The sequence below is a fragment of the Sciurus carolinensis genome, chromosome 4 (genome assembly GCF_902686445.1).
Source record: "Sciurus carolinensis chromosome 4, mSciCar1.2, whole genome shotgun sequence".
NCBI classification, from domain to species: Eukaryota; Metazoa; Chordata; class Mammalia; order Rodentia; family Sciuridae; genus Sciurus; species Sciurus carolinensis.
The window spans coordinates 57125864-57138482 of NC_062216.1; the positions used below are offsets into that span (position 1 = coordinate 57125864).

At 37.5% G+C, this 12619-nt stretch overlaps 1 protein-coding gene across 9 annotated transcripts in view; it reads right to left on the bottom strand.

Moving 5' to 3' along the window:
* The window catches only part of Unc5d (unc-5 netrin receptor D), a 531864-nt gene that overhangs the window by 107050 nt on the left and 412195 nt on the right, over window positions 1-12619 (bottom strand). For all 9 annotated transcript variants that reach the window (XM_047551326.1, XM_047551327.1, XM_047551325.1 and 6 more), the window contains exon 5: window positions 237-417. In XM_047551326.1, coding sequence (XP_047407282.1) covers window positions 237-417 — 181 coding nt within the window. The remainder of the gene's footprint in view (window positions 1-236; window positions 418-12619) is intronic.

Genomic DNA, 12619 nt, shown 5'->3' on the forward strand with positions numbered 1-12619 from the left:
AGACTGGAAATGTCACTATCTCTTGGAAGTCTAATATTGGTCAGAACAGGAAACACATCAATAGCAATAGGGATGTTTCCTCACCTGCCAAGTGGGGGTGGCAGGGCAGAGCACTGCAGGGGATGACCCCCAGGTCCTTTCAGCCCTAATCACAGAAACATTTAGTGAAATACACATCTCTCTACTTCTCTGTTTCTGCCCTCCCTATCCATTCCTGGCCTTTGGGCTGGTCTTACCATAGACCACCACGGTGGCTGAAAGGCTCCTCCTCTTGGCTACTATGTTGGCTGCCATGCAGGTATAATTCCCTGAGTCAGAGAGTCGTGCCTGCCTGATGATCAGATTATGGTCAGCCCTAGTGTCAATGTTCTCATCTTGTTCGGAGTCAATGGGTTCTTCATTTTTCAGCCATTCCACCTATAGAAAAGAAACAAATTTATAACTTATTAAAAAATAATAACTCTTTTCTGCAATCAGAAGGTGATCAGTTCTGTTGTGCACAAAAGGGGTGTACCTAACAGTATAATAATTATGACTTTCTTCTTTATTCCATATTTTATCCTTCTTATTTAGTAAATCTTGTTATAGTCAGGAAATGGATACTCAAGTTAATAAACTGAAAGAAGGAAAAGAACACAAATAGTCTACTGACTTTGACCCATTTTCTAAAAATGCAATGGAAGAAAGAAAAGAGGTGACTGCAATTAGGTCATTTCATTTTATTTCATTACAATGCTGCTGCTGCTGCTATTTCAATAACTGATCCAAAATTGAGCTCAGAGAACCAACACACATGCTGAACTTACACTTTGTTTTGAGTAGCTATTCATTGAACAAGATTTTAAGCCAATATGTTTGTATTTAAACAAGTTTTAATAAAGGTGTGAGACTGTATAAAGGCCAAAATAATCCATATTTGAGCAATGACAGTCACATAAATTAAATTGAAATCTTAGTGTTCTCCAGATTTGGAGATCCATTTCTCAGGTGATTAGTTACAACATTTCTCCAATGATTCAACAGACATTTGAGCTCTGGGTTATGCACCTTACCCATTTAAGGCTAGTCTCTCTGCTAGGGGAGACCATCTCTTCCATTCTCTAAGCACAGGTCAGTCTCTGATTTATTTAAATCTCTAGAGCTTTTTCCTAGAGCACCTTTTGTTCTCTTTCTAGTTCCACCTGAATCCTATCCTTACTAAGTTTCTCTTTCCTTAGACACCAGAGGAAGAGACAGATGGGAGTCTTCTGCTCCCCAAATCTTCATTCTTGCCCAAGTAACCTTAGCACTCATTTCCTTAAGCATGTCAGCTTCCGGTGATCTGTATCCTTTCCCTGTTTGTCCTTTGCTTCCAAATCTAAGTAATATCTCAAATCTCCAGCGCCATCTTGGTAGCACTGAATATTTCTTGTTCGACAATAACCACTTAGCTTTAGTTATTAGAATGTGTAAACCGCAATAATGTAACAGACATGTAAAGACTAATTGATCACAGCAAGCAATGGCAGTGAGCATTCCAAACAGATCTCATATGGAAGCAAAAGCATCAGGGGGCATTTTGTCACACTCTGCCCAATAGCTATGGTAATTAAAAGTTGGTTTTAGAATAGGATGCCTCATTTCAGTTTGTATTTAAATATAAAGAATTCTAATTTATCACCAATAAACAAGTAACAATTTGACATCATGATGGCCTGTTGGTCTCTATAAAAAGGGATTTACTTATCAAAAGTAAACCTATCATGATCCTTCAATACTTACCCCACATACCACTCCATTACTGAGTTTAGATACCCAAAATCATCACCATCCAAAATTTACCCAGGGGAAGTCAACTTGAGAAAAGGAAATACTGCCAAATAGTCAGAAGAAGAGATCTGAGAACTCCAGAACACAAAGGAGAGCTATAAAAGCCAAGTGGTACAGGAATATGAAATGGAAAGCCTATCTCCCTACCATCATCAGGAATCACTGTGGACATCACCATGTTCCAACCTGGAGGGGTAGCTACTAATAATGACACAGAGTCTCGAAGCACAGCTGTCTGGAAAAGGCAGTGAAATGGAACCAATTTCAGTCCACAGCTGACTGACAGTCTATGATACAACATCCTCCATTCTCACTACCCTTATGCATTTCAGAGTCATTTGTTTAGTTCTTGACAAATAAGCAAACTCTTTGAATATCAGAGGTTGTACTGAGTGCTGGGTAAATCCATGTGAACAAAACCAGGACGGCCCCTTCTTTTCTAGATCTTACATTTAATAAGTAAATCCGAATCCTCATTCAAAAATAAGAGCTGAGAGTAAAACAGTCACCGACCTCTGGAATGAAAAGCTTCCTATGAGGCCAGTAGAATCTGATTCTCAAAGTCAGCACTACTTCCACATCACTGGATGGAACAACCAGGTCTACCTAACATAGGTTCGAGGACTTTTGTCCCACCTGCATTCTCCTCTGGTTCACAAATCCAGGTGTGAGTTGCCTGCTTCCTAGTTTTTCATTCCCTAGATTTGCTATCTGTAGCATCCTCTTACCATTCTTTAATTTTTCCCACACAACTGGCCAGGAAGTAGGGGAAGTCTGACAGGAAGTCTCATACTCGTCCACAGATAAATTATTCATAGAGAGTAGATAGGCAGAAAGTCCTGTGGGAAGTGGTCTTGGAGACTGAAACGAAGATAGTACCAGTATCTGGGAAGGAAAGCAAGCTTTCCTAATGGAAATTGAGCCCACGGGAGATTAAAGTCACTGTCGCCAGCAGGTATTTGGCTTCAGATTGAAAATTTACAGAAAAAAATGAACCATGCATGAAACAAACTACACCAAGCAACTAGGAAAACATGCCAGAAATTTGATAAGTAACAGGTTCACATGAGTGATATGATAATAATAATATGAATGGTTGAAACTCTCAGTTAACTTGACAAAACCCCATTCCCGTCAGTATGGCATAAAGGTGAGTATATACTTCATTAAAAATAACAACAAAATGACATGACAATTAATAACTGAATAATTATTCTACACTAATAACAATATCATGACATGTTTCCTAAGAAAAAAGCATAGGGTAAACTATATCTCTACAACTCGCCCCCACACTTCCTTATTTTTATAGTTTCTTTGATTTCTGCTTGGAGAGAAGACCATAGGTTATTTCACCTTCTACTGCACTACCATTATCTCTTTAACTAACTGATCTGTCTGCATCTTCCATTCCTGCCTCCACACTGATTCACCACCAAGGAATCCAATCAAGTTACTTTCTAAATAGAAATCCTTCAATGGCCTCAATTTCTTCCTAAGCCTCATGAAGTCCTTTGTGTATAGACCCCTCCCTATCAGATATCCACCTCAGATCCTCCAAGGAACTCCAGGTACACTCCACTGAAGCCCTACTGGATTCCTTTCTCTTCTAGAAAGTTCAAAGCAAGTTCCAACCTCAGGGTCTTGATACTTGCTGATTCCTTTGCCCAGAAAACCATTCCCACAGGCGTCCCACTTCCTACTCAGGGCTCAGATCAAATGTTGCCTAGCAACCCTTCTAAAAAAGGAAGACCCTTCCACTCCTCCACCTTGCTTTAACTGTTCTCCTAATACTTATCTCCACTTGATAGTCTTAAAGATAGTAATACCTATCATATCACTATACATATTATTTATCATACTTTTTGTTGTTATGAACTGAAGAATTTACCAAAAGAAAGTAGTAGAAATGCAAATAAGGATTTAATCAAATTCAATTATTTTAGGAAGGAAGGAAGGAAGGAAGGAAGGAAAGAAGGAAGGAAGGAAGGAAAGGAGGGAAGGAAGGAAACAAAGCATGTCAAAGCAACACACCAAAGAATAGGGTTTTGTTTCAATAATTCACAATTTAACAATGCAATAGCATTATACAGACATTAAAATTATGATTTCAACAAGTGAAGACATAGAAAATGCTAATAAAAGACAAGAGTCAAAATAGAAAATTGTGTGTTTAGTGTGATCTCAAATTTGTAAAACAAAAAGCAATCACAAACATATATAAGCTTTAAAAGATAGGAAGAAACACATTACATTTATAGAGGTCATAATTAGAGTTAACTGTTCTTCCAAGAAGTTAATTGTGGCACTTACAAGGAAAAGCTTTTGTAATCTGAAAAAAACAAAAACAAAAAACAAACAAAAAAACCCCAAAACTTCTATTTATCATGTAGAACAGGAATTTTAAATTTATATTTAACCATTGAAAGTTTCTCAAATTCAAAAGTTATTTGAAAGCCCAAAGTGAAAAAGAATAAACAAGGAAAGACGTTAAGACTGATGCAGTTATGAGGATTTCTGAGCTGCAGATGGGAGGCAACAAAGCTGCCTAAGCTTAGCCACTCCCAGTCACCCAGTGTGCCTAACTCCAGAGAAGAGTATGCATACCCTTCTCTGTATTCATCTGATGCCTCTAGAGATGCTCAATTTACAGCCTATGCTACGGTGTGTGCTGGCCCTGCTCTACAGCCTACCCTGTCTCTCATCCACAGTACTATGGGCACATCCTGTGGTCTGCTTCTAGGTTTCCATATTATATTCTGGTATACTGGGGGTTTACGGTGTCAGGACTGAGGTTCATCAATCCAATTATGTCTATAAATAATCAGCACATTAGCAGATTCCTAACTATGAAGCTGTTTTTTATTTGTAACCTAATGGTTTATCCATTTAACTGATGGCAGAATCTTTATGAGGAAATCAGTTTGGTATTTTCTGAGCTTATAAAAGTGACAAATTGTGCTTAGATTTATGCTTTTGTCACTTCGAGAAACTTTAAAATATTTCTGATGAGCTAAGTGCTCCTAATGTAGAATACGATAAGACACACACACAGAGACACGCACGTGTGTATGTGTGTGTGTGTGTGTCTGTGTGTGTGTTCATGCACACATCCTCTATACCAGCAGTTGCAAATTCTAGTGTTCCTGGTGGCAGGAAGGTAATATAAATTAGTGAGGTGGCACGGGTGCAAGATATACATGTGCATCGTCTGCATATTAAAAGCAAGAGACTATTCTTCATTTCCACAGAAGAATGAGCTCATACTCATTTTTCTTAAAAAATGTGGCACTTTCTGTCTCCTTTTACTTTCTCACTTTAGATAGAGACATAGGTCTTTCTTAAAAGAAAAAATAGGCATAAGTCCTTTCTTTAAAAAAAGAACAGCATGATAAAAAATGACAATGAACTAATTTTTGCTCAAAAATCATTTTGGTTTTTAAGGAATCATATTGGTCTTCAAATTTATGGAATATTTAGCCTCAGTGTCAGGAATTACGGGAGAGTAGTGACTTAGGCAAAATGTAGACCACAAGACCTGTGAAAATGTATCAGCACTGGTCAGAGTGCAAGTGTCGCCACCATGAGAAAATGTGGTTCCAGTGGGGCCAGAGCTTGTATTTTTCACAAGAAGTCAAGGCTGTGTATTTTTAATGTAATATTTCTCAATTCCTACATGATGGCTCAGCTCAGACATTTTTTATAAAATATGAGGACAAAATAAAGCATGTCCATGAATCAGATGTTGATTTGTACGCCTTCTCCATAAAAACCATGGTACAGCAGCTTTCTGATCCATAGTGAACATTATCATCAAGAGAATCTCTGTGCCCTTCCCTGAAGTTAATTCATTTCCATTAAATTGGCATCATCCATTTCAGAATGATACGGTTCGGAGGTGTTATTGATTACTCTCATGTCTTTCTCATGGATGTGACTGGCAGGCATCATGAAACTTTTGACCTGTACACAGTATTCTGCAAGTATTATAAGGGTGTGCATGGATGCTGAGTTCAGAAATTATTTTACAAGAGGTTGCCAACACTGGAAATCCTTAATTAAGCTCTGAACAAAAGAAATACAAATTTTCTAATTAGCATTATGGGATCAATACATTGACCACCTTGAGGCTAACAGACATCTGTATCACTGATCCGAATGACCTCACGCCAACGGGTCCTCTCTCCTGACAGAGAAGAAGAATGATTCTGAAGGTTGTTGGAGACATTCATCCCTCAGAGAAATAATTCTTCATCAGGATTCCCAATAGCAGGTTCAGATGGATAATCCAAGTTAGGAATATGTGAAGAAACTAGTTACTTAGAGGTAATGAGTTTACAGATTTGCAGAATGCCTGCATCATTAGCATAGTGTTATGTACAGATGGTCTGCAATTTATAGATTTTTCCAGTTTATAAACAAATCTGGAAACACGGATCATCAAAGACAATTAGATTCCAAGTCAGATAGCAGGTTTCTGATCAGTCATTCTGGTTAACTGGACACAGAAGGTATATAACTGAGGAGCTAGAGGCTTTTCTCAGCAACAGGCAGCACAGGGTCATCGGATAGAGAGGAAAATCCTTTGGAAGGAGTACAGAGGTGAATGCTTTGAGAGAGATCATCTTATTTGAGACCAGGGTTACCTATGGAAAGTTAGCATGCATCATTGCACTTCACTCTTTCTAATCTTTGATTAAACACATCTACAAATGTACATACATAAACTCTATACCTATGTTTATTTTCATCATGTAGCATGTCAGAATTCTCATGTTTCTGTGTGGTGGCACACACCTATAATCCCAGCAACTCTGGAGGCTTAAATAGGAAGATCCCAAGTTTGTAGTCGGCCTCTAACCTAGTGAGACCCTGTCTCTATATAAAAAAGTAAAAGGTCTAGGGATGTAAATCAGTTGAAGAGTGGCCCTGGGTTCAAATCCCCAGTATTCCCCTTCCCCCAGCTAAAAGGAATTCTCATACTCATGTTCCTGTTCTTATTCTTAATATTCCATATCTCATACTCATGTTCCAGGAATGAAAAAGAGAATGAAAAAGGTAGTTGTATCACCTGTAGAATGAATCAGACATTATTACCCCATGTATATATATATATATATATATATATATATATATATATATGTTTATATGACCCATGGTTATTCTACATTGTGTATAACCAGAAGAATGAGAAATAATACTCCATTATATATGATGTATCAAATCCATTCTTCTGTCATGTATAACCAATTAAAATAAATTTTAAATAGAGAATGAAAAAGGCAGTTGTATTATTAAATCTTTAGAAATGGAAATATGATGAAAACAAAACAGCAAACATGAAATCAACCCGTTTAGAAAGAAAAGACAGCCTCTTAATAGGCCATCTCACCTCCCACGCAGAATTCCAAGTCCTTGACCTTTGAATTCTAGATAGTATCAACCTTTGGGTCCCAAAGAAAATGCCAATATAAATCTTTCATTGATGTTACCTACTAAGTGCTCCTAACCCTCAATTCCAATTCCTCTTTCTTGGAATCTGCTAGACTCAAGGTCAAATGGAGTTGCTCATACATATTACAAATGCAATCTCAGCATTATGACTTTCAAAGCTTCAAAGTTCTACACATTGTGATCCTCTTTTTACTGCCCTATCCATTGACAAGCTCCTTCAGAACATGAACAAAAAATCTTGCATGTAGGCCAGGGGAGGTGGATATATTCTTTACTTTAGGTCAGAGAGTTGAGCATAGAAAGATATGATCTGGGAGAGAGTCACTTATAGTATAGCTATTCTTAAATATAGATACAACCTAGAGGAGTGATGTTTATTGTATAGTTATTCTTAAATACATTCTGAAAACTACTAATATATCACAATAGCCACATGTGGATTTAAATTTCATTTATTCACTCAAGATATGAACTACTTAAGAGTAATAATTTTTTTTCACACTACTGTCAAGAATGATTTGGGAAAGCAGCCAAGTTTCCTGGGACAGGGTAGAGAGACAGGGCTATGTAGGTGGGGGAACATCAGGAGACCACAGGAGTTCACAATGTGGTCATTCCCCACATCACCTCTCAAACCTCTTATGAGGTTACAGCATTGCAAATATCAAGTATGACTGGATTTCTTTGGAAGAACAGGGGGCAGATTAAGGTATCATTCTGGTTCTTGAGCATCTAAGCTGAGATACACACAAGGACAGAGGGGTGGGGACAGAGTGGGCCAAGTTGAAGTAAAGATGGAATGTAAGAGGAACTGAGAGGGATCCTCTGAACTTCCACACACTAGGAAACTGGTCTAATCACTAAATTTATCATTTATGTTAAGTCACACTGTAAGTTTTGATCAAATGAATCACTTCCCAGTTAACAATAAATCTGGCATTTCTTGAGTATTTACCATGAGCCAGGTACTCTTTTAAGCACTGCGTGTACTAACTGATTCAAGTTTTAAGACATCTCTATGGGTACCTACCATTTTTATCACTCCCAATTTATAGATAAATAATCAAAGACTTAAGTATATTGAACAAAGTCATATATATATATATATATACATATATATATATATATACACAAAGTATATATATTTGTGGGTGTATATGTGTGTATATATATGCATATATAACATTTGAGTGTATGTGTGTGTATGTAAATGTAAATATACGGGATGATAGTACAGTCAGAGTTTAAATCCAAATTTGAGTCTAGGTCTTCCTTTATCCTCAGTCATATTATTGATTACCAGATTTAGGTGGTATGATCACACACTCTTTGAAGAATTACACTGAAATACAGAGGTTTATCACCATTGAAGATAATTCTGATAATATAGTTTTGACTTTTAAAATGATTCCTAAGGAACAATTAAAAAAAACCCTCCGTGACAAAAAGTAGCATTGTAGAATAAGTGTATTATCTTATGTGAGATAATATAAAGGACAGTTCTCAACTGAACGCAAACATTGCAGTTGGGGTGCACTAACCTGTCAGGATGTTCAGAAAGTGATCTGAATTATTCTGACATTAAAACATTACTCAAACGTAACATGTGTCCATGTAGAGCTCATAAAACGTTATGCCAGCCGTCTCAAAGTTATGTGGTGTTTTATTTTGCCTTTCTGGCAATGAGGAGAAATGAGTGGAGTAAATAGTCCATGAAATTTTGCTGTGAAGATACAGCCTGCAGTCCTAAAATATTTCACAAGACAAACTGTATTTAAGTCAAGGGGGTGACTTTAAAAAATACATTGCTTTCCTGAGAAAAGGGACAAATATTTCTGTTCTTTTGTTGGTACTGGACACAAATGCCATTCTGAAGAAATGGCAGCCATCTTGTGAGCATGAGGAAAAGACAAGGAAATCTTAAGAGAAAACTCATCACTGTTTTTAACCTTGCAAACAGACACACCACTATCCATAGTATCTTGTCTGATCCTGAAAACACAGTAGGCAAAAGAAACCTATTTTTCTCATTTTACAGATGACATGATTTGCCTAAGGCTACATGCTTCGGGAATGGTAGTTGTGGAATTAGGAACCTTCAAATACCTTTTCTACCAGGAGGCATTAGTCATTTTCTTAAACCTCCTGGTAACCACAAAAAAGTGCTGCTCCTTAGCAGTTCCCATGATTTGACTTGGAATTGTCACATATATCTTAACTGGGATTTAACTATCACTTCGAGTGACACTCCTCTGCTCATAATGAAGCACATTATCTTCTAAATGTTAGTTTAGGCCGTTACTTGCTCTGCCACTTTCAGATTACATGTCACCTGTCCTCCCCTCTCTCCTTGATAATATTTCCTTCAAGTTATTTATAACAGCACTATCGTGTTTCCCCTTTTGTCTGCTTTTCTTTCCAGACTGTATAGATTGATTTTAAAGCCACCTACACTGCAGTTTTCTTCAATTTAGCTCCACTTATCTGATTATGCATCACAAAAGGAAGCAGAAATTCAGCTTAATTGTGAAGCTACCCACAGTAGAACCAGGCAAGTGGTAGAAACCTGATGATCACAGCCAGAATCACACTCCCTGATGCTGAATGAGATGACTGACAGGAGTAACTCCGAGCAAGCCTGAATTCTGATTATGGAACGTGGAACGTTATGTTCCGACACTGTGTGTCTCTCGTCAGATCAGTGTTGTCCTTTAACTTCCCTGTTTCAGTTATGAAAGTCAGGTGCAGTCTCATGCTATTTTTTAAAATTTATTTTGACAAGTAAATGGGCTCTGGGAAAGTGAACATCCTCATCTAGTGTTTACCGAAACTGTAACATTGTCACGAGTGAAGAATGAAACATGTTTACTTTAATGTACAGCGTTCACAAGAATGATGATCAGAGGAAAGGAGAACATTAAACAGATGAAGCATAAATACGAGAATGGGGAGAGATACGCAATCAAAAGATGATTTGTAAGGGAGGGTAGAGGCTGTCATTTGCTTTTTGGCTGTGTTTTCCAAACTGTGACAGATCTTGCTTTTTAGCTAATTCTACCTTTGCTCATTCCCATCTGTGAGTGGAAAAAGAATTCTGCTTTTGAATCTCTGATGAAACAACCCTCAGGATGATGCTTCCCAAGCTTGATATCCTGAATGCGCCAAAACTTATCGTGATTTGCTGTTACATTCTAAGCATTATTTGGGGGTGGGAGGGACTCTAGTAAGACTACAAAGAGCTGGCTTTCAGAGGGACTCTATTTTGGCAGTACTGGGGGTTGAACCCAGGGCTTTGTGCATGCAAGGCAAGCACTCTAGCACTGAGTTAGACCTCCATCCCCCTCAGAGGGACTCAAACCTGTTTCTGTACTCACATTTGCCCCATCATCTCAGGTATGTAAATAAGATTTTAAAGTGGTGACGAGGGGATATTAATTAACAGTTACCATTTTTAGTTGCTTGTTAATATATAATATATATTCAAGTGCTGAGAAAATAGCTATTTTACTAAGGATTAAAGCATTAAGGATGCTAAATATTCAAATGAAAGCTAGTTTTAAAGGCTGGCATCTACCTTACATACAATTAGATAATGATACACGAACATGTATCACTTACACATAGATATACACATCATCTGAGAAATCAAATAAGAATAAGAATGTCTTCGTCAGCCACGGTGAAAGGCTAATCATGTAATGATCTACCAGGAAAATGCAGGGACAGATATGGATTAGCTCGGCTTCCATATATTGGGTGGCTAAGAAGGAATTAGCATAATTATAAATTTGTTCCAATTACAGAAGGCAATTATCAGAGACCAGCTTACAGCATTATCCAAATGAAATCAGCAAAGTGCATCTGCATTCCAGGTACATGTAACTGAGTTAATGGTGCTTCAAAAAGGTGGGGGGGGGGCTCTATGCTCATTCACTTTCCATCCCTTTGATTACTGTACATGCCATACAAGTTTCCTTTCAGATCACAGATACAAAGTCACCATGAAAGAAGAAAAAATATACACTGTAAGGAAAAAAATCGTGCTTGATATAATAACACAACTTCAAAACAACCATATTCAGACTCTAAAATCCTATATGGATAATTTCTCTGTTCCAGTGGTTCAAAGTCCTTTTAAAATTTTACACAGGAATTCACAGCCTTTTGTGTTCTCTCCAAAATATTGATTAGGAATAATAGTGTGACTAAGACTGTCATTACTTGCTGCAAACAAAAGTTCTTTGTGTAGACATGTAGAACATCTTGCAAAGATACATTCACAGCTATTCATATTGCCCATTTTCCTTGACCTTCCCATTACACATATAACCTGTTGCCTCATTAACTACCCCTCATCTGACAAGGGCAAGGCGAGGCTAAACATGTTTTCTAAAGGAGGTGACATATCTGCTCTCCAAACAGTTGAACCTAAAATGTACTTCTATTTAATTAGCTAAGATTATATTATATAATCTAATACATACAAACTAGAATTTGCCCAGCAATCAAGGAAACAAATATAAGAGATTCAAAACAGATCAAAGATGAGTAAGAGAGACCAAAACATATTTCTATTGAAGCTAAAGAAAATGGTTTTACTCTTACAAAGGATGATAGGCTCGCTGGAACTATGGTAAGGAAAATGGAGAAGAAAGGAAGAGAAGAAAAGGAGACCCATATTTTATTTATATTGGTGTCCCAATGTGTGTCAGATGTTTAGGCTTTTTGTCATCTTAGACAAGTTGGTGAGGTGGACACTATTAACTATGTGTTTTATAGTTAAAAACTTAACCAAGCATTAAAAAAATTGAATATTGAAATGTATTAAAATTTCTGCTACACATAATTCCTCTTTCCCCTTCATTGTCAGATATATTGAATTCTTCACTGTATAGTGGTCTCTCATCACCATATTTTCATCTGGCTTCCACTCCATCAGTTCACTGAAATGGCTCTTGGTGAGGTTAAGTCCTCACTGACTTTTAGGCAAAATGATGAGCATTCTCCAATTTGTTCTTGTAATGGTTTGCATGATACCACCTGCTCTGTCCTGCTCTCTGGCCACTCCTGCCCTGTCTCTTTTACTGGCTTCTTTGTCTCTGTAAGAACATTAAGTGTTCTTCTTCCGCAGGTGCCTGGGATAGGCCTTTCTTCACAGTTCAGCATGCAGTGTCTTCCTGCATGATCTCATCCAGACTTGTGTGTCTACTACTGAACGTTTCCACACTGCCATCTTAAGTTCACTGACCTTCCTGAGCTACAATCTTTTCTATTCCGATGCTGACTCAATATCTACTTTTGTGTCCTTCAAGGGTACTTCAAACTTAGCATGTCAGAGTGGACTTGGAATCTGCCC